Source organism: Drosophila albomicans, chromosome 3 (assembly GCF_009650485.2).
Source record: "Drosophila albomicans strain 15112-1751.03 chromosome 3, ASM965048v2, whole genome shotgun sequence".
Classification (NCBI taxonomy): domain Eukaryota; kingdom Metazoa; phylum Arthropoda; class Insecta; order Diptera; family Drosophilidae; genus Drosophila; species Drosophila albomicans.
The window spans coordinates 42,980,275-43,004,518 of NC_047629.2; the positions used below are offsets into that span (position 1 = coordinate 42,980,275).

The window sequence follows — 24,244 nt, forward strand, 5'->3', positions numbered from 1 at the left end:
ACTCAAATAATGCAGTTGTTGCCGACTGTGGAACACCCTATACTTGTGTTGTGGGAAATACATATGTAAATGATAAGGGCTTGTAAAATGCTAATGTATTAGAATTCAATTCACACTTTCTTGGAAAAAGATCATGATGTATTCCTACAACGTATTTTCTATGGGTCAATCGTAATGTATTTCTCAGGATCTTTGCACCTTACAAAATGTTCTTGTACAATAAGAAAATCATTATAAAACATCAAAGTTGCGACGTAGCTAAATTCGTTTTAAAGGGTTCGTATTAAAGTTGCTGAACTGGATAATTATGTGGGTTAACTATATATTGATTGAGAGAGCGTGATGGGGTCAATGGATACAGAACTGGCTCGTCAATTAGAACGTTCCAGAATCGGCAATTCCATAAGTAATTGCTAGGTAATTTCATTAATTGAGCACATAGAACTTTACGAGTTTGTGCTCTCTGTTAAAATGTAAAACTTTATTCCAAAAATCAGCAATTCTTTTTGTTGTATACATATTTTCCATAAATTACATACAATATAATATTTAATTTAATTTCTGTTTAAATAATACAATACAATATACTATATGAAACCAATATACTTTGTTTCTCTTTTGTTTTTGCAGATAATAAACTATGTCTGTGTGTGATATTTCGTATGAAACTTATACTTGAGAGATTTCAAATCTGTCAGCATTAAATCGTAAGTTTCCAACTCACTCTCACTAATATATCATGCTATAACTTTTGTTGGAAAATAAAACAAAAAAAGGATTCAATAAAAACAAATTGTGATTATAAATTGCACAAGAAATTCTTACAGAATGCGTTTGTGTGTGATGTGATTCATTACAGAGATATTCGATGGTACACCAAATAAATATTAGTATACCTAACCTATGTATGTAGTATATATGTTATTACTTGAGATGAGTTTTATGAGAGTTGTGTTGTATGTTTGAGCGTGTGAAGCACGTTGACTGTGTCTGTAGTTTCTATTTGTGTGTTATGAATGTATATTGTCAGTTTGGAACTGCAATTCAGTTACTATTGAGTTATAGTTTGATCTATTGTAACGTTTATGTTAGTTAAGATGTGTTGATTGATTCGATGAGTTGCGTTGCGTTGCGTTTCGATTGATTGTAGTTCTTGTGGTAAAAATTTCTTGCCCCTGGACGTAAGTTCTTAAATTTATATACATACAATATATAGTATGGCAGTACAATTCGTTTTCTTTCTTTTCGTTTCATTTTTTTGGGGGGGTTTTTGGGGGTTATATCAAAGTTACATATTTCAAATGTCTCATCCACACGCGCATCCGAGGTTCGAGTCTTGGGTTACTTATTTGAAGCCGAGCGCCGTCTATGGCTTCAAATAAATGAATCGTCAGTGCTCCTCTGGCGGTGTACGAAACTCCGAGATCCAATCGGTGACACGCAATCGAAAGATTTCCGTTTTGGTCAAGATCCAATCGCGATACTGATGCGGTATATACTCGACCAGTTTGTCCGCAATTTCAGGATTCTTAAACATGATCATATAGATGATGAGCACATTGACCATAAACAACAGCATAAAGGTCATCAGCGAGGAAAAAGCTACTCCCGAGAGCGTTGCAAACCAATTGCCGCCCTGCGTTGTCGACGATTTCTTCTTTTGATTGTGCTTTTGATTTGTGGTCTTGGTGGCGACAGCAGCAGCGTGTATGGGTTTGATGCTCAACTCGTTTTCGTTGACAGCGCCCGGTTTTTTTGCCTTGGATTTTTTGTTTGCCTTGCTCGACTTCTTGTTGTTGACCTCTCCACCACCACCGCCATTAGCTTTGGCTGTGCTGTGGTTGGAGCTGGTGCTGCCATCACCATCGCCGGCTCCGGCCATTTGTTGACGTTCCTGCGCAGCGGCGAGACGTTCACGTTCAAGAAATTCGGACTTGAAGTTAACACAAACGTTGACCTACCAACAACCAAATTGAAAAGAGAAAAATGTCAGCAAATTGTTGTTGGGTAAAGTACATGAATGAAAGTGTACACTTGAAGTGAAGTGGTACACTTCTGCTTACAGTATTCTTGGCCGCCTGTTGGCAGTCCTTAAGCGTGGAGCAGCGACCCACAATTTTCTCCCAGGCGGGTGTCAAAGGATTGCCCTTCAAGTCCAAATACCGCAAGCGACTCAAGCGCCCAAAACTCAAGGGCAAATGCTCCAAGCTGTTGTTATACAAGTCCAAATGACGCAGATGCTCCAACTGGCCAAAATCATCCGGCAGCATGCGTATTTGATTCTTGCTCAGATCAAGTTTAACCAGCCGTGTGAGTGTGGTAAAGTTGCGCTAATAAAGTGTAAAAACAGAGATTAAATACTAATGCGTTAATTAGCTTAATTTGTGATTTTCAACTTACACCAAGTGTGACCAGACGATTGCTGGAGAGATCCAGGAAGGTAACGCGTTTGAACGAAGCCTGCAAAGGTTCCAAATAAACTGAGTGAACAGTTCAATTTCAAACAGGATGTGTCGAAAAAAGAAACCCCCGAAAAAAAACACACATAACTGAATTTTTGGCAATGACCGAGCAACGGGGTGGCAAACTGTCCTTCAACTGCTGCTGCTGCTGCCAAATCACAAAAATCAACCCCCTAAAGCAGTTTCACACATACACACACGCACACATTCACTCACACACTCTCACACACATCTGCTTGAATGCGGGGCTCTCAAGTGTAAATGCAATGCAGTCAACGTCAGCGTTAATTGCAAGCCAGCCAACAGCCGGCAACAACAACCACAACAAAAACAACAACAAGACGAGAGTGAGACTTGTCTTGGTGCAAGTGAGATAGCCGCATATATGGTTGACTAGACTGCTGCCAGACTGGGCATCGCTTTGTTTGCCTTGCATCGTGTGTGGGGGCGGCGGCACTTGTGGGGGGGCGTATCAGGTCAGACAACGACAAAACAGTGCATCAGCTAATTAGCTATGCATTGATATTATTTGCCATTAGCCGCAGCACCCCATAAATCGTGTACTTACAATTTCACGGACTGGGATCTCGGTAAGCTCCGATAAACTAAGATCGCAGTGCTCATCCTCGACTCGTTCTTTTACATTCACTTTCACTTTATCAACGCCCTTTGGCATGTTTACTGTGTGTGTCTGTGCTATTATTATTTGAATTTGTCTAATTGAGAAGTCTATACACACACTTGTGTGTACGATAATAATAATTTCGTATGCCAACTAGTCGAAATGAAAAACCAAAACACAGCTGCACTCTCCAAAAGCCGCTCTGTGACTGCCGGGCGCATAGTACCCACATCAAAATAGTGGTAACGCCATGCGCAGGTGACAAATTACGCTGTCGACTGTGACGTCACAAATGTGCGCCACATGCCGGTCGATGAACTGCAATTATTTCTCTTTTTACGTGACCCAGCTATGCAATTATGCTATAAATTGCTTTAATTATGCAATTCCTATCAATAACACATAATTATTCAAAGTGCCTGTGCGTGTTTTGCATATTATTTTGTATTTTATTAAATGCACATTTCCGCTACACAACTTCATTTGACTATCTGGCAACGCCGAACACCGCCTGGTATTTAAAATAGACCAACTGTGTTTGTATTTAAAATTTTACGTTTATTTTGTATGTAAACATTTTGCAACTTTACTTTTTACAAAAAATGTAAACTTAGCAGAGCTGGTTTACTCTTCCTCCTCATCAGCAGCGGCAGCACCACCACCCTGGTTCTTCTTCAGGTTCTTCCTCTTAACGCGGCCAGGACGGCCGCCACCGAAGGGCGACTTAAGGGAGAAGTCGATGTGCTTCTGCGAATCCAGACGCACCACGAACGATGGAATGTTGACCACCTGCTTGCGCACACTATATAAAAGAATGAAGAATAAAGCTTATTAATATTAGAGAACTAACCACGTGTGCTGGCTGCAAATACAGTTGGAGCAAAAAGTGTTCAGTGCAACTTACGCAATGCATCTCTGCATTATGGTTTGAGAGTCTCATCCATGGTGGAATCAACGACTTCTACACAACCAAAAGACGTTGAGAGCCGGTGCAAGTAAACTTGTTCGACTCCCAAGTGGTCTTACTGAACATATACCAATGATTTTATATATTGCCTTGCGACGTTTTGTATTTCCGCCGCCTGCTCAAGCGAATATTTACCGGATGTGACGCTGACGGATCAACACACGGGCATGATGGATGGACTTGGCCAATCCCAGCTTGAACACCTGGGTCTGCAGACGACGCTCCAAGAAATCCTCAATCTTAAGACCGAGCACGTAATCGAGCTTCATGCGAGACTCATCCAAGACACCAATGCGCACCAGACGACGCAGAAGAGCATTACCTAAAACAAGATTATGTTAGTTGCATGTTACTGGGAGATGTCATATAACTACATAGATGAAGCTGGGTTCTCAGTGTGTATTGGTTAACGTCAATGCATTTGTTCAGACAAGAAGTGTCAGAATTATTATTTTTATTGTAATACAAATCATCACATGACGTGGTGCAAACTAAACTGAGGTTGCTAATGGTTAACTTACCCTGGAACAGACGCTTCTCGTCCTTCTCATCCAAAGTGAGCAGATCACGGGCAGCCTTACGGATCTTGGCCAAAGCGTACTTGACGCGCCACACCTCACGCTTGTTGCGGAGACCATACTCGCCGATGATTTTCAACTCCTGATCCAGACGCGCCTTTTCATAGGGGCGACGGGGAGTCACATAGGTCTTTGAGAAGACCGAGGGTATGCGGCCGTTAACCATGATTCCAACAATTCAACCGAGTTCTGCAAAGTGTACATGTGTTGAGGTTAGTTTTGATCGTGTAATATTCAATGCATCCCATCACTTTTTAAGAAAATTACTACATTTAATCATTGTTGCGTTACTATTACAACGTATTATTTTGTTATTTCGATAAAATGTAGTTGTTTTACTTTATATTTCGTGTTTTTAGTTTTTGGGCAAAATTTTACGTACGTTCGGTTCAATGTTTCACGCTGAAAGAAAGAATAAGAGAAGTAGTGTGACCGCATGTCGATATTTAAAATATACCACAAAATCTTGATTTCATCTGGCAACACTTCTTATAGTATATTTTGTGATACATATCAGTGTGGCAACGTACAGACAAGTAATTTTAGTAGTCCGGCAACGCCAATAAATCACCAAGAGATGGCGCTGCAATTTTTAATATATTTTTTTTTTTTAAATACCGTTTTGTAAAATAAACATTAGTTATGTGCTATTTAGTCATTAATTCTGAGTGCCATAGAATTTCAGAGCAGTTCTCCACTTTTTATTGGCTGCCACACGCATCTGCAAAATGTAGTTACCCTTAGGAGCCGGTATCTCCGTGAAGAATTTCTCACTGTCGACGCCATAATAAATGATATCGTGCTGGGAAAATATAATTACAGTTGTGTATTAAAAATTTTAAATTAAATAAAGATTACCTGATAGGGACAGGAGTGATTAGCATTAGTGTATTTAAATGTAAAATGCTGGTTTATTAAAAGAAATATTTGAGAAGGCGCGTTTTTTCCCATGAAAGCACAAAAATCGAATGTCTCGTTTATTATTTGCATCCGGTAAGCCTTTGTAACTCTAGAGAAGACAATATTTATCTGAAAAATAATGTTAATAATGTGTATTATTTCATACAATGTATACAACACTTACAGTGACGTCATTAACAGGTCGTTTATCACGCATTGCAACATGAAAGTTTAATGAAGTTTGACCTTTAGCATCGGTTCGCATTTCACAGTGTTTGAAATAGCAATAATTTAAATCCAATGGAATACATTCTGCTCTCGTGACAGCAAAAACAGCTTGACTTGGAGCTGTACAAAATATTTGCAGGAGCAATATAAGCAATAATATTTTATTATTATTCCGTTGTTTCATGTTTTTAAATTGACGTTTTAGTTTCAACTGTACATAATACGAATAAAGTAGTGGACAGAAAATTTGCAGGCTATTTTATTTATCTTAAATCATACTTTCGTTGGCTGAATCAATTTTGTGCATGTAATTGCATTATTATGAAATTAAATACTGCTCAATAACAAAATGGTTAAAAATTGAGCAACGGTAATTATTTTCAAGCCACAGCTCTTGAAATAGTTGGCAGCGTCCAGGTAATTAATGTCAGTTTTTGGGATACACAAGGAAAAAATACCTAGAGATGGCGCCACAATTATTGTTAATCGTAATTGGGGCATTTAAATAATGTGCGGTGTCCGTTATTAATATACAGTAGCAAAGAATTTTACATGAGCCTTCCACTTTTTATTGGCTGCCACTTTCATCTGTAAAATGTAGTTACCTTTAGGAGCCGGTATCTCCGTTAAAAATTGTTCATTTTTGGTGCCATAATAGATGATATCGTGCTGGGAGAATAATTTAAAAGTTGTGTATTATAAATATTATGTAAATGCTAGAAAATTTACCTGATAAGGACAGGAGTGATTAGCATTTGTCAATTTCATAAATTGTTTGTTTATAAAACTGAGCATCTTAGCTACAGCCGTGTCTCCCATGAAAGCACAGAAATCAAGAGACTCGTCGAAAAGAGGGATTCGATAGGTCTTACTGATCTTAAACAAGATCACATTTACCTGAAGAAATATTGTTAAAAATGAGTAATATTTTAAATGTAATAATCGTTACTTACGGTAACATCATTCACGGGTCTTTTATCCCGCATAGCGACATGAAAGTGCATAAAAGTGTGACCATTTTCATCGGTTTTCATTTCACAGTGTTTGAAATAACAATGATTTAAATCCAATCCAATACATTCAGCTTTCGTTATAGAGACAACAAGAGCTTGACTCGGAATTGAACAGAATCCTTGCAAGACAAGAACTAGTAGCAATATTCTAAAATCAGTCCGTATATCCATGTTGGTGACTTAAAGCTTTTGTGCCAATTGTTCAAAAGTTCAAAATCGCAGTCTATTTTTATTATCTTTAATCAGTAGTTGGTTGACTGAATCAATTTGGCGAATATAATTGCTATATTATGAAATTAAATATATTTCAAATTCCAAGTAATAATATACAAGTTTAAATGCTGTTTCGTCATACACAGACTTTATATTTTAAGTTAAAAACAGCCAAATAAAAAAGAATAACAATCTTTAGAGACTAAACATTTGGTAAAACGAGAAACTTGCCAAGCGATGGCGGCACAAATTGCCAACAGATGGCGCCAGAACGTTTGTTGGCGTCTTCATTGGAGTGGTTGATTTAATGAAAACGCCGTTCTATTTAACTTAACTTTATTGATTAATATAAACGTATAACTTGTGTAATTGATAGCACAAATTGAAGTAGCTTCGCAATGAAGTTGACTGCGATCCATTCATGGGTTGCCCCACTAATCGTTTGGTGTTGCCAGCATATGGGCAATAGGTAGCTGACAGAGTTGCCACAGTACTCCCCTTCTAGACACGTCTTTCATAAGTTTTTGTGCACCGAGTTTTTGTGGTCAAGGAATCCTCCGTCTCGTTGCTAGATGTGGATGTGCTTGTGAATGAATAGTTTTGGCTTGCTGTGATGTGCTGCCGAGATGGGCCTTAGCGCTTGCATGCTGGGTGGACGTACGGAGCCGGTCGAAACATCGCAGTGCACAAGGGCGCCTTCTCCGGTCGCTGTGAAAAGGCATAAATTAGGGGCTTATGATTAGTTTTGATCACAAACACTCTTGCTTCCAACACATGCTTGAAATGTTTAATCGCCTCGTAGATTGCCAACAATTCGCGGTCGTAGGTGCTGTAGTTGCGTTCTGTACTATTGAGCTTTTTGGAATAAAATCCAAGAGGTTGCCAACCATGTTCAGAGCTCTGCTCCAAAACAGCTCCAATTGCTGTGTCCGACGCGTCACACACCAGGCAAAGATCAGCGCGTGGATTGGGATAGACGAGCGTGGTTGCGTTTGCCAAGCTTCTTTTGCATTCCAGAAAAGTGTTTATAGTTTCAGGATTCCACTCAATGGAACGCCTGTCATTCTTTTTCATGTTGCGTGTTAAGTCGTTGAGGCGTGAGGGATGCAGCGTCGATAATAATTCAAAATACCCAGGAAACGGCCCAATTCACAGATTCTTTGTGGCTGTGGGAAGTTCAACATCGCGCTTTTTCGGTCCTGTGGTGGTTTTATGCCTTTGTTGCTAACCACATAGCCAAGGAACTGTGCCTCTGCCTGAGCAAAATTGCATTCGTCTCGATCGATGACCAATCCGTGTTTCTTAAGAAAGTTAAGAACATTTTGCACGTGTTGCTTATGCTGTTCTTTCGAGCTCGACATGATGAGAATGTCATCAACATAATAAAACACGTAATCAATTTCACGGAAGATCTGGTCAATGAACCGCTAGAAGGTTTGCGTTGCATTTTTTAGTCCAAATGGCATAAAAAACAAATTCAATCAAGCCAAATGGAGTGCAAATAGCCGTCTTCTCTATGTCCTCCTGCGCCATTGGAATTTGGTAGTAAGCCTTTTCGAGATCAAGCGTTGTGAAAATTTTCTTATTGTGAAGGCGATCAGCAAAATCCTGAATGTGTGGAATCGGATAACGGTCTGGAACCGTAATTCCATTCGCCAAGATCCACCCTTTTTAGCCACTATGTGCAAGGGCTTTTAGAGTAACGGCAAATTCCCATATCTATGAGCGTATTGACTTGTGATTTGGTGACAAACGTTGTGTGCATGGACTCGCTCGAGAGAAACCATTTTGTCGATCTTTTGCACATCAGCTGACAAATTCGAGGACTTGAGTTCCAGAGATTTTTGTGAGTCGTGTGACGGGTCAGTGGTGCCATGGTGAGTTGACTTTGAGTTGTCAAGCAATCGTTGTTCACTGACGTCGACGAGGAGATGATGTACGGCAAGGAAGTGTGCGTCGATTATAGGTGTTTGTACATCAGCGATGATGAATGGCCATGTGAACGAGCGTTGCAGGGCCAGGTCGAGCTGAAGAGTACAATTTCCGTAGGTTTTGATTGTAGATTGGTTGGCGGCATACAGATGAAGTCTGCCGTTGATGCGTGTGTGCGGTGCCATACTGCGTGGGAGCACTGACACCACTGATCCGGAGTCAATGAGGAATGATTGGTTTGTCAAGCGATCTTTGATGTGTAGACGCCGGTCCAGGCCAATTTGTTGAATGTCGTTTGTGGCTGCTGGTGCTTTTTGCGCTACCGTTTACCAGCTAAGTCAACGGTAGCATCTTTAGTTTGACGACTGATAGCGTGGACATGCTGGCTGGCACTTGCGGGCATTCTCACCGAATCTAGTGTGGTAGAAACATAGTTTCGAACCGACATCATTAGAGCTATCATATGTATGCCGTGACAATTGGACATCTTTTGATTGACGTAGCTCGTCCTGAAGCTTGTCGACTTTTGTAGTGAGCGCTCGTAGCGCCGATGTTACTTCAGACATGCCGGTTTGCTTGCCGCTCAGGGCATCAACTTGGTGCTGATGCTTTGTTAGTGCCGTTGACTCAACAAATGTAGAACCTGGCTCGCTAGCTTCAAGCATTTTATCTGCAATCTCTGCCAATTTGTCAAGGTTGTTCTCGTCCCATACCGAAATGAGCGGTCGGATCGAGTTTGGAAGCTCCGCCAGAAACAACGATCGAGTAACTGCCTCGCAGCCCGTGGTTGGTGCTAACCGCCGCATGTGGTCAAGGATGTCTGACGGTTTCTTGCCAACAGTTTCGCCGCCATGCAAAAGTCTTTTCAGCTTTGAGTCTGATGATTCTGCGAATTTGTCAAGCACGCGCTGCTTCAAAGTGACATATTTGTTTGTAAGCGGTGGTGATGCGATCAGATCCTTCAAATTTGGCAATTACATCCTCCTCCATCCTCCAATCCAGCTGGTTGGCCATGTAACTGCAGTTGCTCGAGTTGCTGTTTCACATCCCGCAGTTGTTTTGATCGTGTGCCTGCATGTTTGCGTCAAAAAATACATCTTCAGTGTCATGAGCTTGGAATTCCGCTGAACGTAAATTGTAGTTGTGTTTTTGCATTCGGGGTCACCACTTTGGCGTCTTCATTGGTGTGGTGATTTAATGAAAGCGCCGTTGTATTTAACTTAAGTTTATTGATTATTGTAAACGTATAACTGGTGTAATTGAAAGCACAAATTGAAGTAGCTTCGCAATGAAGTTGGCTGCGATCCATTCATGGGTTGTCCAACTAATCGTTTGGTTGCCACAGAGTTGCCACAGTTTATCGTAATTGGCACAATTCGATGTTGTGTAGTGTTCTTTATTAATATACAGTACCAAAGAATTTTACATTAGCCCTCCACTTTTTATCGGTTGCCACTTTCATCTGCAAAATGTAGTTACCCTTAGGAGCCGGTATTTCCGTTAAAAATTGTTCATTTTGGTGCCATAATAGATGATATCGTGCTGGGAGTATAATTTAAAAGTTGTGTATTATATATAATATTATGTAAATGCAAGAAAATTTACCTGATAAGGACAAGAGTGATTAGCATTTGTCAATGTACTAAATTGTTGGTATATAAAACTGAACATCTTAGCTACAGCCGTGTCTCCCATGAAAGCACAGAAATCAAAAGACTCATCGAATAGAGGGATTCGATACGTCTTACTGATCTTAAACAAGATCACATTTACCTGAAGAAATATTGTTAAAAAATGAGTAATATTTTAAATGTAATAATCGTTACTTACGGTAACATCATTCACGGGTCTTTTATCCCGCATAGCGACATGAAAGTGCATAAAAGTGTGACCATTTTCATCGGTTTTCATTTCACAGTGTTTGAAATAACAATGATTTAAATCCAATCCAATACATTCAGCTTTCGTTATAGAGACAAGAGCTTGACTCGGAATTGAACAGAATCCTTGCAAGACAAGAACTAGTAGCAATATTCTAAAATCAGTCCGTATATCCATGTTGGTGACTTAAAGCTTTTGTGCCAATTGTTCAAAAGTTTCAAATCGCAGTCTATTTTTTATTATCTTTAATCAGTAGTTGGTTGACTGAATCAATTTGGCGAATATAATTGCTATATTATGAAATTAAATATATTTCAAATTCCAAGTAATAATATACAAGTTTAAATGCTGTTTCGTCATACACAGACTTTATATTTTAAGTTAAAAACAGCCAAATAAAAAGAATAACAATCTTTAGAGACTAAACATTTGGTAAAACGAGAAACTTGCCAAGCGATGGCGCACAAATTGCCAACAGATGGCGCCAGAACGTTTGTTGGCGTCTTCATTGGAGTGGTTGATTTAATGAAAACGCCGTTCTATTTAACTTAACTTTATTGATTAATATAAACGTATGACTGCGATCCATTCATGGGTTGCCCCACTAATCGTTGGTGTTGCCAGCATATGGGCAATAGGTAGCTGACAGAGTTGCCACAGTACTCCCCTTCTAGACACGTCTTTCATAAGTTTTTGTGCACCGAGTTTTTGTGGTCAAGGAATCCTCCGTCTCGTTGCTAGAGTCGTTGCTCTCTAAGTATGCTGGTTTCAGTCTGTCCACTGAAATAGATGTGTCCTTGCCATTCGTTCGAATTACAAAAACTCGTTCTGAAAGCTTGTCGATCACTTGGTAAGGGCCAGAGTATGGTGGTTGCAGCGGTTGCTTCACGGCATCGGTTCTCACAAACACATGGGAACATTCGTGGATGTGCTTGTGAATGAATAGTTTTGGCTTGCTGTGATGTGCTGCCGAGATGGGCCTTAGCGCTTGCATGCTGGGAGGACGTACGGAGCCGGTCGAAACATCGCAGTGCACAAGGACTTCTTTGGTGAGCTCCACAGGTTGCAGCTGCAGCGAAGTTGTTCCATTTAGAAGTGCAGATAACTCGAGTCTGATGCTTGCGCGTCTTGATTGCTTTTGGTGTCGAGTGATGACGGCATGGATATTGCGTTCAAACGCGATAATGCATCTGCAACCACGTTTTCGTCGCCACTCAAATGACAAATTGAGGTTGAAAATTGGGAAATGAAACTAAGATGCCGCAATTGGCGAGGTGACGCCTTCTCCGGTCGCTGTGAAAAGGCATAAATTAGGGGCTTATGATTAGTTTTGATCACAAACACTCTTGCTTCCAACACATGCTTGAAATGTTTAATCGCCTCGTAGATTGCCAACAATTCGCGGTCGTAGGTGCTGTAGTTGAGTTCTGTACTATTGAGCTTTTTGGAATAAAATCCAAGAGGTTGCCAACCATGTTCAGAGCTCTGCTCCAAAACAGCTCCAATTGCTGTGTCCGACGCGTCACACACCAGGCAAAGATCAGCGCGTGGATTGGGATAGACGAGCGTGGTTGCGTTTGCCAAGCTTCTTTTGCATTCCAGAAAAGTGTTTATAGTTTCAGGATTCCACTCAATGGAACGCCTGTCATTCTTTTTCATGTTGCGTGTTAAGTCGTTGAGGCGTGAGGGATGCAGCGTCGATAATAATTCAAAATACCCAGGAAACGGCCCAATTCACAGATTCTTTGTGGCTGTGGGAAGTTCAACATCGCGCTTTTTCGGTCCTGTGGTGGTTTTATGCCTTTGTTGCTAACCACATAGCCAAGGAACTGTGCCTCTGCCTGAGCAAAATTGCATTCGTCTCGATCGATGACCAATCCGTGTTTTCTTAAGAAAGTTAAGAACATTTTGCACGTGTTGCTTATGCTGTTCTTTCGAGCTCGACATGATGAGAATGTCATCAACATAATAAAACACGTAATCAATTTCACGGAAGATCTGGTCAATGAACCGCTAGAAGGTTTGCGTTGCATTTTTTAGTCCAAATGGCATAAAAACAAATTCAATCAAGCCAAATGGAGTGCAAATAGCCGTCTTCTCTATGTCCTCCTGCGCCATTGGAATTTGGTAGTAAGCCCTTTTCGAGATCAAGCGTTGTGAAAATTTTCTTATTGTGAAGGCGATCAGCAAAATCCTGAATGTGTGGAATCGGATAACGGTCTGGAACCGTAATTCCATTCGCCAAGATCCACCCTTTTTAGCCACTATGTGCAAGGGCTTTTAGAGTAACGGCAAATTCCCATATCTATGAGCGTATTGACTTGTGATTTGGTGACAAACGTTGTGTGCATGGACTCGCTCGAGAGAAACCATTTTGTCGATCTTTTGCACATCAGCTGACAAATTCGAGGACTTGAGTTCCAGAGATTTTTGTGAGTCGTGTGACGGGTCAGTGGTGCCATGGTGAGTTGACTTTGAGTTGTCAAGCAATCGTTGTTCACTGACGTCGACGAGGAGATGATGTACGGCAAGGAAGTGTGCGTCGATTATAGGTGTTTGTACATCAGCGATGATGAATGGCCATGTGAACGAGCGTTGCAGGGCCAGGTCGAGCTGAAGAGTACAATTTCCGTAGGTTTTGATTGTAGATTGGTTGGCGGCATACAGATGAAGTCTGCCGTTGATGCGTGTGTGCGGTGCCATACTGCGTGGGAGCACTGACACCACTGATCCGGAGTCAATGAGGAATGATTGGTTTGTCAAGCGATCTTTGATGTGTAGACGCCGGTCCAGGCCAATTTGTTGAATGTCGTTTGTGGCTGCTGGTGCTTTTTGCGCTACCGTTTACCAGCTAAGTCAACGGTAGCATCTTTAGTTTGACGACTGATAGCGTGGACATGCTGGCTGGCACTTGCGGGCATTCTCACCGAATCTAGTGTGGTAGAAACATAGTTTCGAACCGACATCATTAGAGCTATCATATGTATGCCGTGACAATTGGACATCTTTTGATTGACGTAGCTCGTCCTGAAGCTTGTCGACTTTTGTAGTGAGCGCTCGTAGCGCCGATGTTACTTCAGACATGCCGGTTTGCTTGCCGCTCAGGGCATCAACTTGGTGCTGATGCTTTGTTAGTGCCGTTGACTCAACAAATGTAGAACCTGGCTCGCTAGCTTCAAGCATTTTATCTGCAATCTCTGCCAATTTGTCAAGGTTGTTCTCGTCCATACCGAAATGAGCGGTCGGATCGAGTTTGGAAGCTCCGCCAGAAACAACGATCGAGTAACTGCCTCGCAGCCCGTGGTTGGTGCTAACCGCCGCATGTGGTCAAGGATGTCTGACGGTTTCTTGCCAACAGTTTCGCCGCCATGCAAAAGTCTTTTCAGCTTTGAGTCTGATGATTCTGCGAATTTGTCAAGCACGCGCTGCTTCAAAGTGACATATTTGTTTGTAAGCGGTGGTGATGCGATCAGATCCTTCAATTTGGCAATTACATCCTCCTCCATCCTCCAATCCAGCTGGTTGGCCATGTAACTGCAGTTGCTCGAGTTGCTGTTTCACATCCCGCAGTTGTTTTGATCGTGTGCCTGCATGTTTGCGTCAAAAAATACATCTTCAGTGTCATGAGCTTGGAATTCCGCTGAACGTAAATTGTAGTTGTGTTTTTGCATTCGGGGTCACCACTTTGGCGTCTTCATTGGTGTGGTGATTTAATGAAAGCGCCGTTGTATTTAACTTAAGTTTATTGATTATTGTAAACGTATAACTGGTGTAATTGAAAGCACAAATTGAAGTAGCTTCGCAATGAAGTTGGCTGCGATCCATTCATGGGTTGTCCAACTAATCGTTTGGTTGCCACAGAGTTGCCACAGTTTTATCGTAATTGGCACAATTCGATGTTGTGTAGTGTTCTTTATTAATATACAGTACCAAAGAATTTTACATTAGCCCTCCACTTTTTATCGGTTGCCACTTTCATCTGCAAAATGTAGTTACCCTTAGGAGCCGGTATTTCCGTTAAAAATTGTTCATTTTTGGTGCCATAATAGATGATATCGTGCTGGGAGTATAATTTAAAAGTTGTGTATTATAAATATTATGTAAATGCAAGAAAATTTACCTGATAAGGACAAGAGTGATTAGCATTTGTCAATGTACTAAATTGTTGGTATATAAAACTGAACATCTTAGCTACAGCCGTGTCTCCCATGAAAGCACAGAAATCAAAAGACTCATCGAATAGAGGGATTCGATACGTCTTACTGATCTTAAACAAGATCACATTTACCTGAAGAAATATTGTTAAAAATGAGTAATATTTTAAATGTAATAATCGTTACTTACGGTAACATCATTCACGGGTCTTTTATCCCGCATAGCGACATGAAAGTGCATAAAAGTGTGACCATTTTCATCGGTTTTCATTTCACAGTGTTTGAAATAACAATGATTTAAATCCAATCCAATACATTCAGCTTTCGTTATAGAGACAAGAGCTTGACTCGGAATTGAACAGAATCCTTGCAAGACAAGAACTAGTAGCAATATTCTAAAATCAGTCCGTATATCCATGTTGGTGACTTAAAGCTTTTGTGCCAATTGTTCAAAAGTTCAAAATCGCAGTCTATTTTTATTATCTTTAATCAGTAGTTGGTTGACTGAATCAATTTGGCGAATATAATTGCTATATTATGAAATTAAATATATTTCAAATTCCAAGTAATAATATACAAGTTTAAATGCTGTTTCGTCATACACAGACTTTATATTTTAAGTTAAAAACAGCCAAATAAAAAAGAATAACAATCTTTAGAGACTAAACATTTGGTAAAACGAGAAACTTGCCAAGCGATGGCGGCACAAATTGCCAACAGATGGCGCCAGAACGTTTGTTGGCGTCTTCATTGGAGTGGTTGATTTAATGAAAACGCCGTTCTATTTAACTTAACTTTATTGATTAATATAAACGTATGACTGCGATCCATTCATGGGTTGCCCCACTAATCGTTTGGTGTTGCCAGCATATGGGCAATAGGTAGCTGACAGAGTTGCCACAGTACTCCCCTTCTAGACACGTCTTTCATAAGTTTTTGTGCACCGAGTTTTTGTGGTCAAGGAATCCTCCGTCTCGTTGCTAGAGTCGTTGCTCTCTAAGTATGCTGGTTTCAGTCTGTCCACTGAAATAGATGTGTCCTTGCCATTCGTTCGAATTACAAAAACTCGTTCTGAAAGCTTGTCGATCACTTGGTAAGGGCCAGAGTATGGTGGTTGCAGCGGTTGCTTCACGGCATCGGTTCTCACAAACACATGGGAACATTCGTGGATGTGCTTGTGAATGAATAGTTTTGGCTTGCTGTGATGTGCTGCCGAGATGGGCCTTAGCGCTTGCATGCTGGGAGGACGTACGGAGCCGGTCGAAACATCGCAGTGCACAAGGACTTCTTTGGTGAGCTCCACAGGTTGCAGCTGCAGCGAAGTTGTTCCATTTAGAAGTGCAGATAACTCGAGTCTGATGCTTGCGCGTCTTGATTGCTTTTGGTGTCGAGTGATGACGGCATGGATATTGCGTTCAAACGCGATAATGCATCTGCAACCACGTTTTCGTCGCCACTCAAATGACAAATTGAGGTTGAAAATTGGGAAATGAAACTAAGATGCCGCAATTGGCGAGGTGACGCCTTCTCCGGTCGCTGTGAAAAGGCATAAATTAGGGGCTTATGATTAGTTTTGATCACAAACACTCTTGCTTCCAACACATGCTTGAAATGTTTAATCGCCTCGTAGATTGCCAACAATTCGCGGTCGTAGGTGCTGTAGTTGAGTTCTGTACTATTGAGCTTTTTGGAATAAAATCCAAGAGGTTGCCAACCATGTTCAGAGCTCTGCTCCAAAACAGCTCCAATTGCTGTGTCCGACGCGTCACACACCAGGCAAAGATCAGCGCGTGGATTGGGATAGACGAGCGTGGTTGCGTTTGCCAAGCTTCTTTTGCATTCCAGAAAAGTGTTTATAGTTTCAGGATTCCACTCAATGGAACGCCTGTCATTCTTTTTCATGTTGCGTGTTAAGTCGTTGAGGCGTGAGGGATGCAGCGTCGATAATAATTCAAAATACCCAGGAAACGGCCCAATTCACAGATTCTTTGTGGCTGTGGGAAGTTCAACATCGCGCTTTTTCGGTCCTGTGGTGGTTTTATGCCTTTGTTGCTAACCACATAGCCAAGGAACTGTGCCTCTGCCTGAGCAAAATTGCATTCGTCTCGATCGATGACCAATCCGTGTTTCTTAAGAAAGTTAAGAACATTTTGCACGTGTTGCTTATTCTGTTCTTCCGAGCTCAACATGATGAGAATGTCATCAACATAACAAAACACGTAATCAATTTCACGGAAGATCTGGTCAATGAACCGCTGGAAGGTTTGCGTTGCATTTTTTAGTCCAAATGGCATAAAAACAAATTCAATCAAGCCAAATGGAGTGTAATAAGCCTTTTCGAGATCGAGCGTTGTGAAAATTTTCTTATTGTGAAGGCGATCAGCAAAATCCTGAATGTGTGGAATTGGATAACGGTCTGGAACCGTAATTCCATTCAGCTTGCGGTAATCGCCACAGGCGCGCCAAGATCCATCCTTTTTAGCCACCATGTGCAAGGGACTGGCCCATGGGCTTTTGGAGTAACGGCAAATTCCCTTATCAATGAGCGTATTGATTTGTGATTTTGCTGAAGCAAGTTTCTCGCCAGATAATCGTCTAGGTCGCTCAGCTACAGGTGCGCCGCTTGTTTTAATGAAGTGACAAACGTTGTGTGCATGGAATCGCTCGAAAGAAACCATTTTGTCGATCTTTTGCACATCAGCTGACAAATTCGATGACTTGAGTCCCAGAGATTTTTGTAAGTCGTGTGATGGGTCAGTGGTGCCATGGTGAGTTGACTTTGAGTTGTCAAGCAATCGTTGTTCACTGACGTCGACGAGGAGATGATGTACGGCAAGGAAGTGTGCGTCGATTATAGGTGTTTGTACATCAGCGATGATGAATGGCCATGTGAACGAGCGTTGTAGGGCCAGGTCGAGCTGAAGAGTACAATTTCCGTAGGTTTTGATTGTAGATTGGTTGGCGGCATACGGAAAAAGTCTGCCGTTTATGCGTGTGTGCGGTGTCATGCTGCGTGGGATCACTGACACCACTGATCCGGAGTCAATGAGGAATGATTGGTTTGACAAGCGATCTTTGATGTGTAGACGCCGGTCCAGGCCAATTTGTTGAATGTCGTTTGGAGCTTTGTGGCTGCTGGTGGTTTCTGCGCTACCGTTTACCAGCTGAGTCAACGGTAGCATCTTTAGTTTGACGACTGATAGCGTGGACATGCTGGCTGGCACTTGCGGGCATTCTCACCGAATCTAGTGTGGTAGAAACATAGTTTCGAACCGACATCATTAGAGCTATCATATGTATGCTGTGACAATTGGACATGTTTTGATTGAAGTAGCTCGTCCTGAAGCTTGTCGACTTTTGTAGTGAGCGCTCGTAGCGCCGATGTTACTTCAGACATGCCGGTTTGCTTGCCGCTCAGGGCATCAACTTGGTGCTGATGCTTTGTTAGTGCCGTTGACTCAACAAATGCAGAACCTGGCTCGCTAGCTTCAAGCATTTTATCTGCAATCTCTGCCAATTTGTCAAGGTTGTTCTCGTCCAATACCGATATGAGCGGTCGGATCGAGTTTGGAAGCTCCGCCAGAAACAATGATCGAGTAACTGCCTCGCAGCCCGTGGTTGGTGCTAAACGCCGCATTTGGTCAAGGATGTCTGACGGTTTCTTGCCAACAGTTTCGCCGCCATGCAAAAGTCTTTTCAGCTTTGAGTCTGATGATTCTGCGAATTTGTCAAGCACGCGCTGCTTTAAAGTGACATATTTGTTTGTAAGCGGTGGTGATGCGATCAGATCCTTCAATTTGGCAATTACATCCTCCTCCATCCTCCAATCCAGCTGGTTGGCCATGTAACTGCAGTTGCTCGAGTTGCTGTTTCACATCCCGCAGTTGTTTTGATCGTGTGCCTGCATGTTTGCGTCAAAAATACGTCCTCAGTGTTATGTGCTTGGAATTCCACTGAACGTAAATTGTAGTTGTGTTTTTGAATTCGGGGTCACCACTTTGGCGTCTTCATTGGGGTGGTGATTTAATGAAAACGCCGTTGTATTTAACTTAAGTTTATTGATTATTGTAAACGTATAACTGGTGTAATTGAAAGCACAAATTGAAGTAGCTTCGCAATGAAGTTGGCTGCGATTCCATTCATGGGTTGTCCAACTAATCGTTTGGTTGCCACAGAGTTGCCACAGTTTATCGTAATTGGCACAATTCGATGTTGTGTAGTGTTTTTTATTAAAATACAGTACCAAAGAATTTTACATTAGCCCTCCACTTTTTATCGGTTGCCACTTTCATCTGTAAAATGTAGTTACCTTTAGGAGCCGGTATCTCCGTTAAAAATTGTTCATTTTTGGTGCCATAATAGATGATATCGTGCTGAGAGAATAATATAAAAGTTGTGTATTATAAATATTATGTAAATGCAAGAAAATTTACCTGATAAGGACAAGAGTGATTAGCATTTGTCAATTTACTAAATTGTTGGTATATAAAACTAAACATCTTAGCTACAGCCGTGTCTCCCATGAAAGCACAAAAATCAAAAGACTCATCGAATAGAGGGATTCGATACGTCTTACTGACCTTAAACAAGATCAGATTTACCTGAAGAAATATTGTGAAAAATGGGTAATATTTTAAATGTAGTAGTCGTTACTTACGGTAACATCATTCATGGGTCTTTTATCCCGCATAGCGACATGAAAGTGCATAAATGTTTGACCTTTATCATCGGTCTTCATTTCACAGTGCTTGAAATAACAATGATTTAAATCCAATCCAATACATTCAGCTTTCGTTACAGAGACAAGAGCTTGACTCGGAACTGAACAGAATCCTTGCAAAAGAAGAACTAGTAGAAATATGTTCAAATCAGTCCGTATTTCCATGTTGGTGACTCGAAGCTTTTGTGCCAATTGTTCAGTAGTTGAAAATCGCAGTCTATTATTATTATCTCCAATCAGTAGCTGGTTGACTGAATCAATTTGGGGAATATAATTGCTATATTATGAAATTAAATATATTTCAAATTCCAAGTAATTATATACAAGTTTAAATGCTGCTTTCTGTTCTTTATATTTTAAGTAAATAACATTCAAATAAAAAATAATAACAATCTTCAGAGACTCAATATTTGATAACATGAGAAACTTGCGCCACAAATTGCCAAGAGATGGCGCCACAACTTTTGTTCATCGTAATTTTTCAGCGATTTTATTTTAATGTTGAACAGCAAAGAATTTTACAATAACTTTCCACTTTTTATAGATGGCCACTCTCATCTGTAAAATGTAGTTACCCTTGGGAGCTGGTATCTCGGATAAAAATCTTTCATTGTCGATGCCATAATAGATGATATCGTGCTGGAAGAATCCAAATTTAGCATAGCTTTGAATTATTTGGAATGTCAAAAAACTTACCTGGTAAGGACAGGAGTGATTAGCATTCGTGAATTTACTAAAATGTTGGAATATGAAATAGTATATTTTAGCTAATCCCGATTCTCCCATGAAAGCACAAAAATCGAAGGACTCGTCAAAAATTGGGATTCGATAAGTCTTGCTAACCTTAAACAAGGTCAGATTTATCTGAACAAATATTTTTAATATTAGCATTACATTAAAAGCATTATACGTCACTTACGGTGATGTTATCAAGTGGTTGTTTATTCCGCATAGCGACATAGAAGTTTAGAAAAGTTTGACCGTTTGCATCGGTTCTCATTTCGCAGTTTTTAAAATAACAATGTTTTAAATCCAATGAAGTGCACTCTGCCTTCGTGACGGAGAAAAACGCTTGACTCGGAAATGAACAGAATCCATGTAAAAGAAGAACGAATAGCAAGATGTTATACACAGTCAGTTGTTCCATGTTTACGACGAAAAGCTTTTATGCCAATTGTTCAGTACACAAAAATAGCAGTCCGTTTTATTTATCTTCAATCAGTAGCTGGTTGACTGAATCAATTTGGCGATAATAATAATTGCTCTATTATGAAATTAAATATATCTCAAATACAAAGTAATTATAAGTGTATAAGTGCTCATAAATGAATTAAATAGAACTCAAATAAAAAAATAAACATTTTTAGAAAGTCTAGTGATTAGTGTAAGACGAGAAAATTGACAAAAGATGGCGACACAATGTTTGTTTGCGTAATCATGAAGTGTACTTTATTAGTTGAATAGCACAGAATTTTACAACAACCTTCCACTTTTTATTGGTGGCCACTTCCATCTGTAAAATGTAGTTACCTTTAGGAGCCGGAATCTCTGATAAAAATAGTTCTTTTTCGTAGCCAAATGGATGATATTGTGCTGAGAGAATACAATTATAATATAGTCTTGAATTATTTAGAAAGTCAAAAAAAATTAGCCTAATAAGGACAAGAGTGATTAGCATTTGTAAATTTACTGAAATGTTGAAAAACGAAATTGTAGACTTTAGCTAGTCCCGATTCTCCCATGAAAGCACACAAATCAAGTGTCTCATTGAAAATCGGAATACGATAAGCGTGGTAACTTTAATTTTAGAATTTGTATTGATATCAAATAAAAAATATCAAAGTTTTATTCGTCACTTACGGTAATGTCATCAAGTGATTGTTTATTTCGCATAGCGACGTAAAAGTTTAGAAAAGTGCGTCCTTTCTCATCGGTTTTTATTTCACAGCTTTTGAAATAACAATGTTTGATATCCAATGAAGTACATTCTGCCTTCGTGGCCGAGACAATCGCTTGACATAGAACAGAAGAGAAAACACAAACAAGTCCGCTGTTCCATGCTGTCGACTTATGTTAATTGTACGACAATTTAGTTGTCTAATTTATATACTTACACAAATATATAATACTATATACGAAAATTACAGTTTATTTTATTTATCTATATGTCTGAATCAATTTTGTGTTTTTAATTGCTTTATTCTGGAATTAAATATTTCTCAAATACGAAGTAGTTATATTTTGAAAATTTTAAATGCTAATGTTAATCAGTACATAGATTTTGTTTTATTTTTCAATACTTGAAAAAAAAGCACAAAATCAGAAAACGACAAATGTCTAACGATGGTCCCCAGATAGCAGGTAATTTATAATTATTATTTATATTTTAATTATAATACACAATAATATAATAACTAAAAAAAGGGAGTGCTAGCAACTAAGGCCATCGACTCAAGTAGGAAATTAATTTTAGCTATTTGCCAATAGATGGCGCCACAACTTGTAATTATTGTAATTATAAGGTACAACGTGATTGTCCCCTTCTATTACGTATTGGGTAGCATATTATTTTAAGCAATGTACTTAGTCTTGAGTACCGTAGAATTTCACAATAGCTTTCCACTTTTTATTAGCCCCAACTCGCATCAGCAGAATATAATTACCCTTGGGAGCTGGTATCTCCGATAAAAATCGTTCGTTGTCGACGCCATAAAAAATAATATCGTGCTAAGCAAACGCAATGATAGTAAAGTATTTAACATTTCAATAATAGTATATTCACCTGATATGGGCAGGAGTGATTGGCATTCGTGAATTTATTAAAATGCTGCGTTATGAAGTTGAACATTTTAGCTAATACACCAGACTGTCCCATGTAAGCACAGAAATCGATTGTCTCGTTGAAAATAGGTATACGATAAGTTTTGGTGACCTTAAATAAGCTGATGTTTACCTGAAAGTATTCTTGATTTTATTCTACATAATATTTAAATGCTTCACTTTTAAAGAAAAGTAATTGATGTATAATATTTATTGGCACTTACGAGAACATCGTTATTAGGACTTTTATCCCTCATAGCCACATAGAAGTGTAGAAAAGTTTGACCTTTTGGATCGGTTCGCATTTCGCAGTGTTTGAAATAAGAATGTTTTAGATCCAATGCTGTGCACTCTGCCTTCGTGACAGTCACATGTGCTTGACTTCGAAATGTATAAAAGATTTGCAATAGCAAAGTTAGCAGCAAGATGATATAATTAATCCGTTGTTCCATGTTAACGACCTGAGACTTTTATGTGAATTGGACAAAATACAAAAATTTTAGTTGTGCACTATTTTCACGCTAGTTTATTTATCTAAAATTGGTAATAATGATTGGTTGACTGAATCAATTTTGCAAATATAACATAATAGCTTAATTATGAAATACAAAATAGTAATATTATAAATTACAGATGTTGATTTCAATCAGTTTTTGTTACATAGACTTTGTATTCACTGCGCCAACGAGGCGAGGTAAAGGTTTTGATAGCCACCATGTATTCTCCATTGGGCATGGGCAAGTTATTCATTATATGATTACCGTTGTATTTCAAGTTCTTAACAACAATAGCGTGCTGTGAATAATACGAATGAATATAAAATATAAGCTTAAAATCAATAACAAATTCTCTTACATTGAACGGACAACTGTGATTGAAGTTTGTGGTCGTTATCCAAGTCTTGTAAAAAGCGTGAAATAATGGCTGCGAATCCATGTTGCGCATATAGCCGCAATAATCCACAGTTTGATTGAACAGAAACGGTCGATATCCATTCGATTGCTTAAACAATTGAATATGCAACTTGATATCGTCGATGGGCAGTTGATAGTAGTTACAAATGCTGTTGACCTCAGTGACACCACGACGAACGATTTTCATTTCGCACTTTTCAAAATCACAGAAACTCGGTTCGTAGCATTTGCAAGTCAATTTCTTGATTTCAAACAAACCGCTTTCCACGAAACATGGATATATTAAAAAAATTCCACACAATATGAAAATGTAGTGCATCTTGTTCAATGTTTGTTATTTAACTGATTTCCATGTGTCGCATTTAAGCGCTTGCGAATATTATTTGCAATCATATCTATTTCTATTATATGCGTACTTTAGTCGTATAATTGTTTTAATCGGCATGCTTTAAAAGTGTATTAACGACTTTTAAAGTTGTGCTTCATTGAGCGCCAAAACTCAGTCATCTTGTTGAGGGAAGTCTTTATTCAAATTCAATTTTATTTAAAGGAACGTAAAGTAATATATTCATTATAACTTTCTAGTTTGAAGAAAGTTTATGCTTTTGATTAATCGACTTATAATGATAACTAAATTCTATTCATTGTCGGAAAACTTTCACATTAACATATTTAACTCACACTCAATCAGTTCGCATTAGAAAAACTTTGAATTCTGATCTCCAAGTTTTCGCGAAAGCAATTTTCACAACTATCATGTATTCTCCATTGGGCATAGGCATATCATCAAGGAATGGGCTACCGCCATAAGCAAAGTTATTTACAATAATATCGTGCTGT

General features: G+C 39.6%; 5 protein-coding genes across 5 annotated transcripts; all 5 read right to left on the reverse strand.

Annotated features, from left to right (window-relative positions):
• Window positions 1-778: 778 nt before the first annotated feature.
• LOC117570261 (leucine-rich repeat-containing protein 59) lies at window positions 779-3,284 on the reverse strand. Its single transcript, XM_034251772.2, has 4 exons — window positions 3,031-3,284; window positions 2,401-2,460; window positions 2,064-2,330; window positions 779-1,957 (listed from the first exon to the last, which is right to left on the reverse strand). The coding sequence occupies exons 1-4, from the start codon at window positions 3,136-3,138 to the stop codon at window positions 1,391-1,393; spliced, it is 1,002 nt and encodes a 333-aa protein (XP_034107663.1). The 5' UTR covers window positions 3,139-3,284; the 3' UTR covers window positions 779-1,390.
• Window positions 3,285-3,621: 337 nt separating this feature from the next.
• On the reverse strand, window positions 3,622-5,082 carry LOC117570614 (40S ribosomal protein S9). The gene is made up of 4 exons (XM_034252374.2): window positions 5,012-5,082; window positions 4,573-4,818; window positions 4,187-4,373; window positions 3,622-3,886 (listed from the first exon to the last, which is right to left on the reverse strand). The coding sequence occupies exons 2-4, from the start codon at window positions 4,793-4,795 to the stop codon at window positions 3,709-3,711; spliced, it is 588 nt and encodes a 195-aa protein (XP_034108265.1). The 5' UTR covers window positions 4,796-4,818; window positions 5,012-5,082; the 3' UTR covers window positions 3,622-3,708.
• A 1,200-nt stretch (window positions 5,083-6,282) lies between these two features.
• On the reverse strand, window positions 6,283-19,648 carry LOC127565410 (uncharacterized). Its single transcript, XM_052003586.1, has 3 exons — window positions 19,608-19,648; window positions 6,487-6,654; window positions 6,283-6,426 (listed from the first exon to the last, which is right to left on the reverse strand). Exons 1-3 carry the CDS (start codon window positions 19,638-19,640, stop codon window positions 6,283-6,285), a joined length of 345 nt encoding a protein of 114 aa, XP_051859546.1. The 5' UTR covers window positions 19,641-19,648.
• Window positions 19,649-20,165: 517 nt separating this feature from the next.
• LOC117572322 (uncharacterized) lies at window positions 20,166-20,622 on the reverse strand. The gene is made up of 3 exons (XM_034255056.1): window positions 20,590-20,622; window positions 20,367-20,534; window positions 20,166-20,309 (listed from the first exon to the last, which is right to left on the reverse strand). Exons 1-3 carry the CDS (start codon window positions 20,620-20,622, stop codon window positions 20,166-20,168), a joined length of 345 nt encoding a protein of 114 aa, XP_034110947.1.
• Window positions 20,623-23,132: 2,510 nt separating this feature from the next.
• Window positions 23,133-23,591, reverse strand: LOC117572321 (uncharacterized). The gene is made up of 2 exons (XM_034255055.1): window positions 23,346-23,591; window positions 23,133-23,285 (listed from the first exon to the last, which is right to left on the reverse strand). Exons 1-2 carry the CDS (start codon window positions 23,589-23,591, stop codon window positions 23,133-23,135), a joined length of 399 nt encoding a protein of 132 aa, XP_034110946.1.
• Window positions 23,592-24,244: the final 653 nt, after the last annotated feature.

What these genes read in the sequence shown, in the direction of transcription:
- LOC117570261 (XM_034251772.2), bottom strand. Translation starts at nt 3,138, where the DNA reads ATGCCAAAGGGCGTTGATAAAGTGAAAGTGAATGTAAAAGAACGAGTC. An exon ending in AGATCCCAGTCCGTGAAATT is followed by an intron (nt 2,461 to 3,030) that starts GTAAGTACACGA and finishes GAACCTTTGCAG; the next exon opens with GCTTCGTTCAAACGCGTTAC. An exon ending in ATCGTCTGGTCACACTTGGT is followed by an intron (nt 2,331 to 2,400) that starts GTAAGTTGAAAA and finishes ACACTTTATTAG; the next exon opens with CGCAACTTTACCACACTCAC.
- LOC117570614 (XM_034252374.2), bottom strand. Translation starts at nt 4,795, where the DNA reads ATGGTTAACGGCCGCATACCCTCGGTCTTCTCAAAGACCTATGTGACT. An exon ending in CGAGAAGCGTCTGTTCCAGG is followed by an intron (nt 4,374 to 4,572) that starts GTAAGTTAACCA and finishes ATCTTGTTTTAG; the next exon opens with GTAATGCTCTTCTGCGTCGT. An exon ending in ATCCGTCAGCGTCACATCCG is followed by an intron (nt 3,887 to 4,186) that starts GTAAATATTCGC and finishes TCTTTTATATAG; the next exon opens with TGTGCGCAAGCAGGTGGTCA.
- LOC127565410 (XM_052003586.1), bottom strand. Translation starts at nt 19,640, where the DNA reads ATGCGGGATAAAAGACCCATGAATGATGTTACC. An exon ending in GACCCATGAATGATGTTACC is followed by an intron (nt 6,655 to 19,607) that starts GTAAGTAACGAC and finishes ATATTTCTTCAG; the next exon opens with GTAAATGTGATCTTGTTTAA. An exon ending in ATCACTCCTGTCCTTATCAG is followed by an intron (nt 6,427 to 6,486) that starts GTAAATTTTCTA and finishes TTATTCTCCCAG; the next exon opens with CACGATATCATCTATTATGG.
- LOC117572322 (XM_034255056.1), bottom strand. Translation starts at nt 20,622, where the DNA reads ATGCGGAATAAACAACCACTTGATAACATCACC. An exon ending in AACCACTTGATAACATCACC is followed by an intron (nt 20,535 to 20,589) that starts GTAAGTGACGTA and finishes ATATTTGTTCAG; the next exon opens with ATAAATCTGACCTTGTTTAA. An exon ending in ATCACTCCTGTCCTTACCAG is followed by an intron (nt 20,310 to 20,366) that starts GTAAGTTTTTTG and finishes GGATTCTTCCAG; the next exon opens with CACGATATCATCTATTATGG.
- LOC117572321 (XM_034255055.1), bottom strand. Translation starts at nt 23,591, where the DNA reads ATGAAAATCGTTCGTCGTGGTGTCACTGAGGTCAACAGCATTTGTAAC. An exon ending in ATCACAGTTGTCCGTTCAAT is followed by an intron (nt 23,286 to 23,345) that starts GTAAGAGAATTT and finishes TATTATTCACAG; the next exon opens with CACGCTATTGTTGTTAAGAA.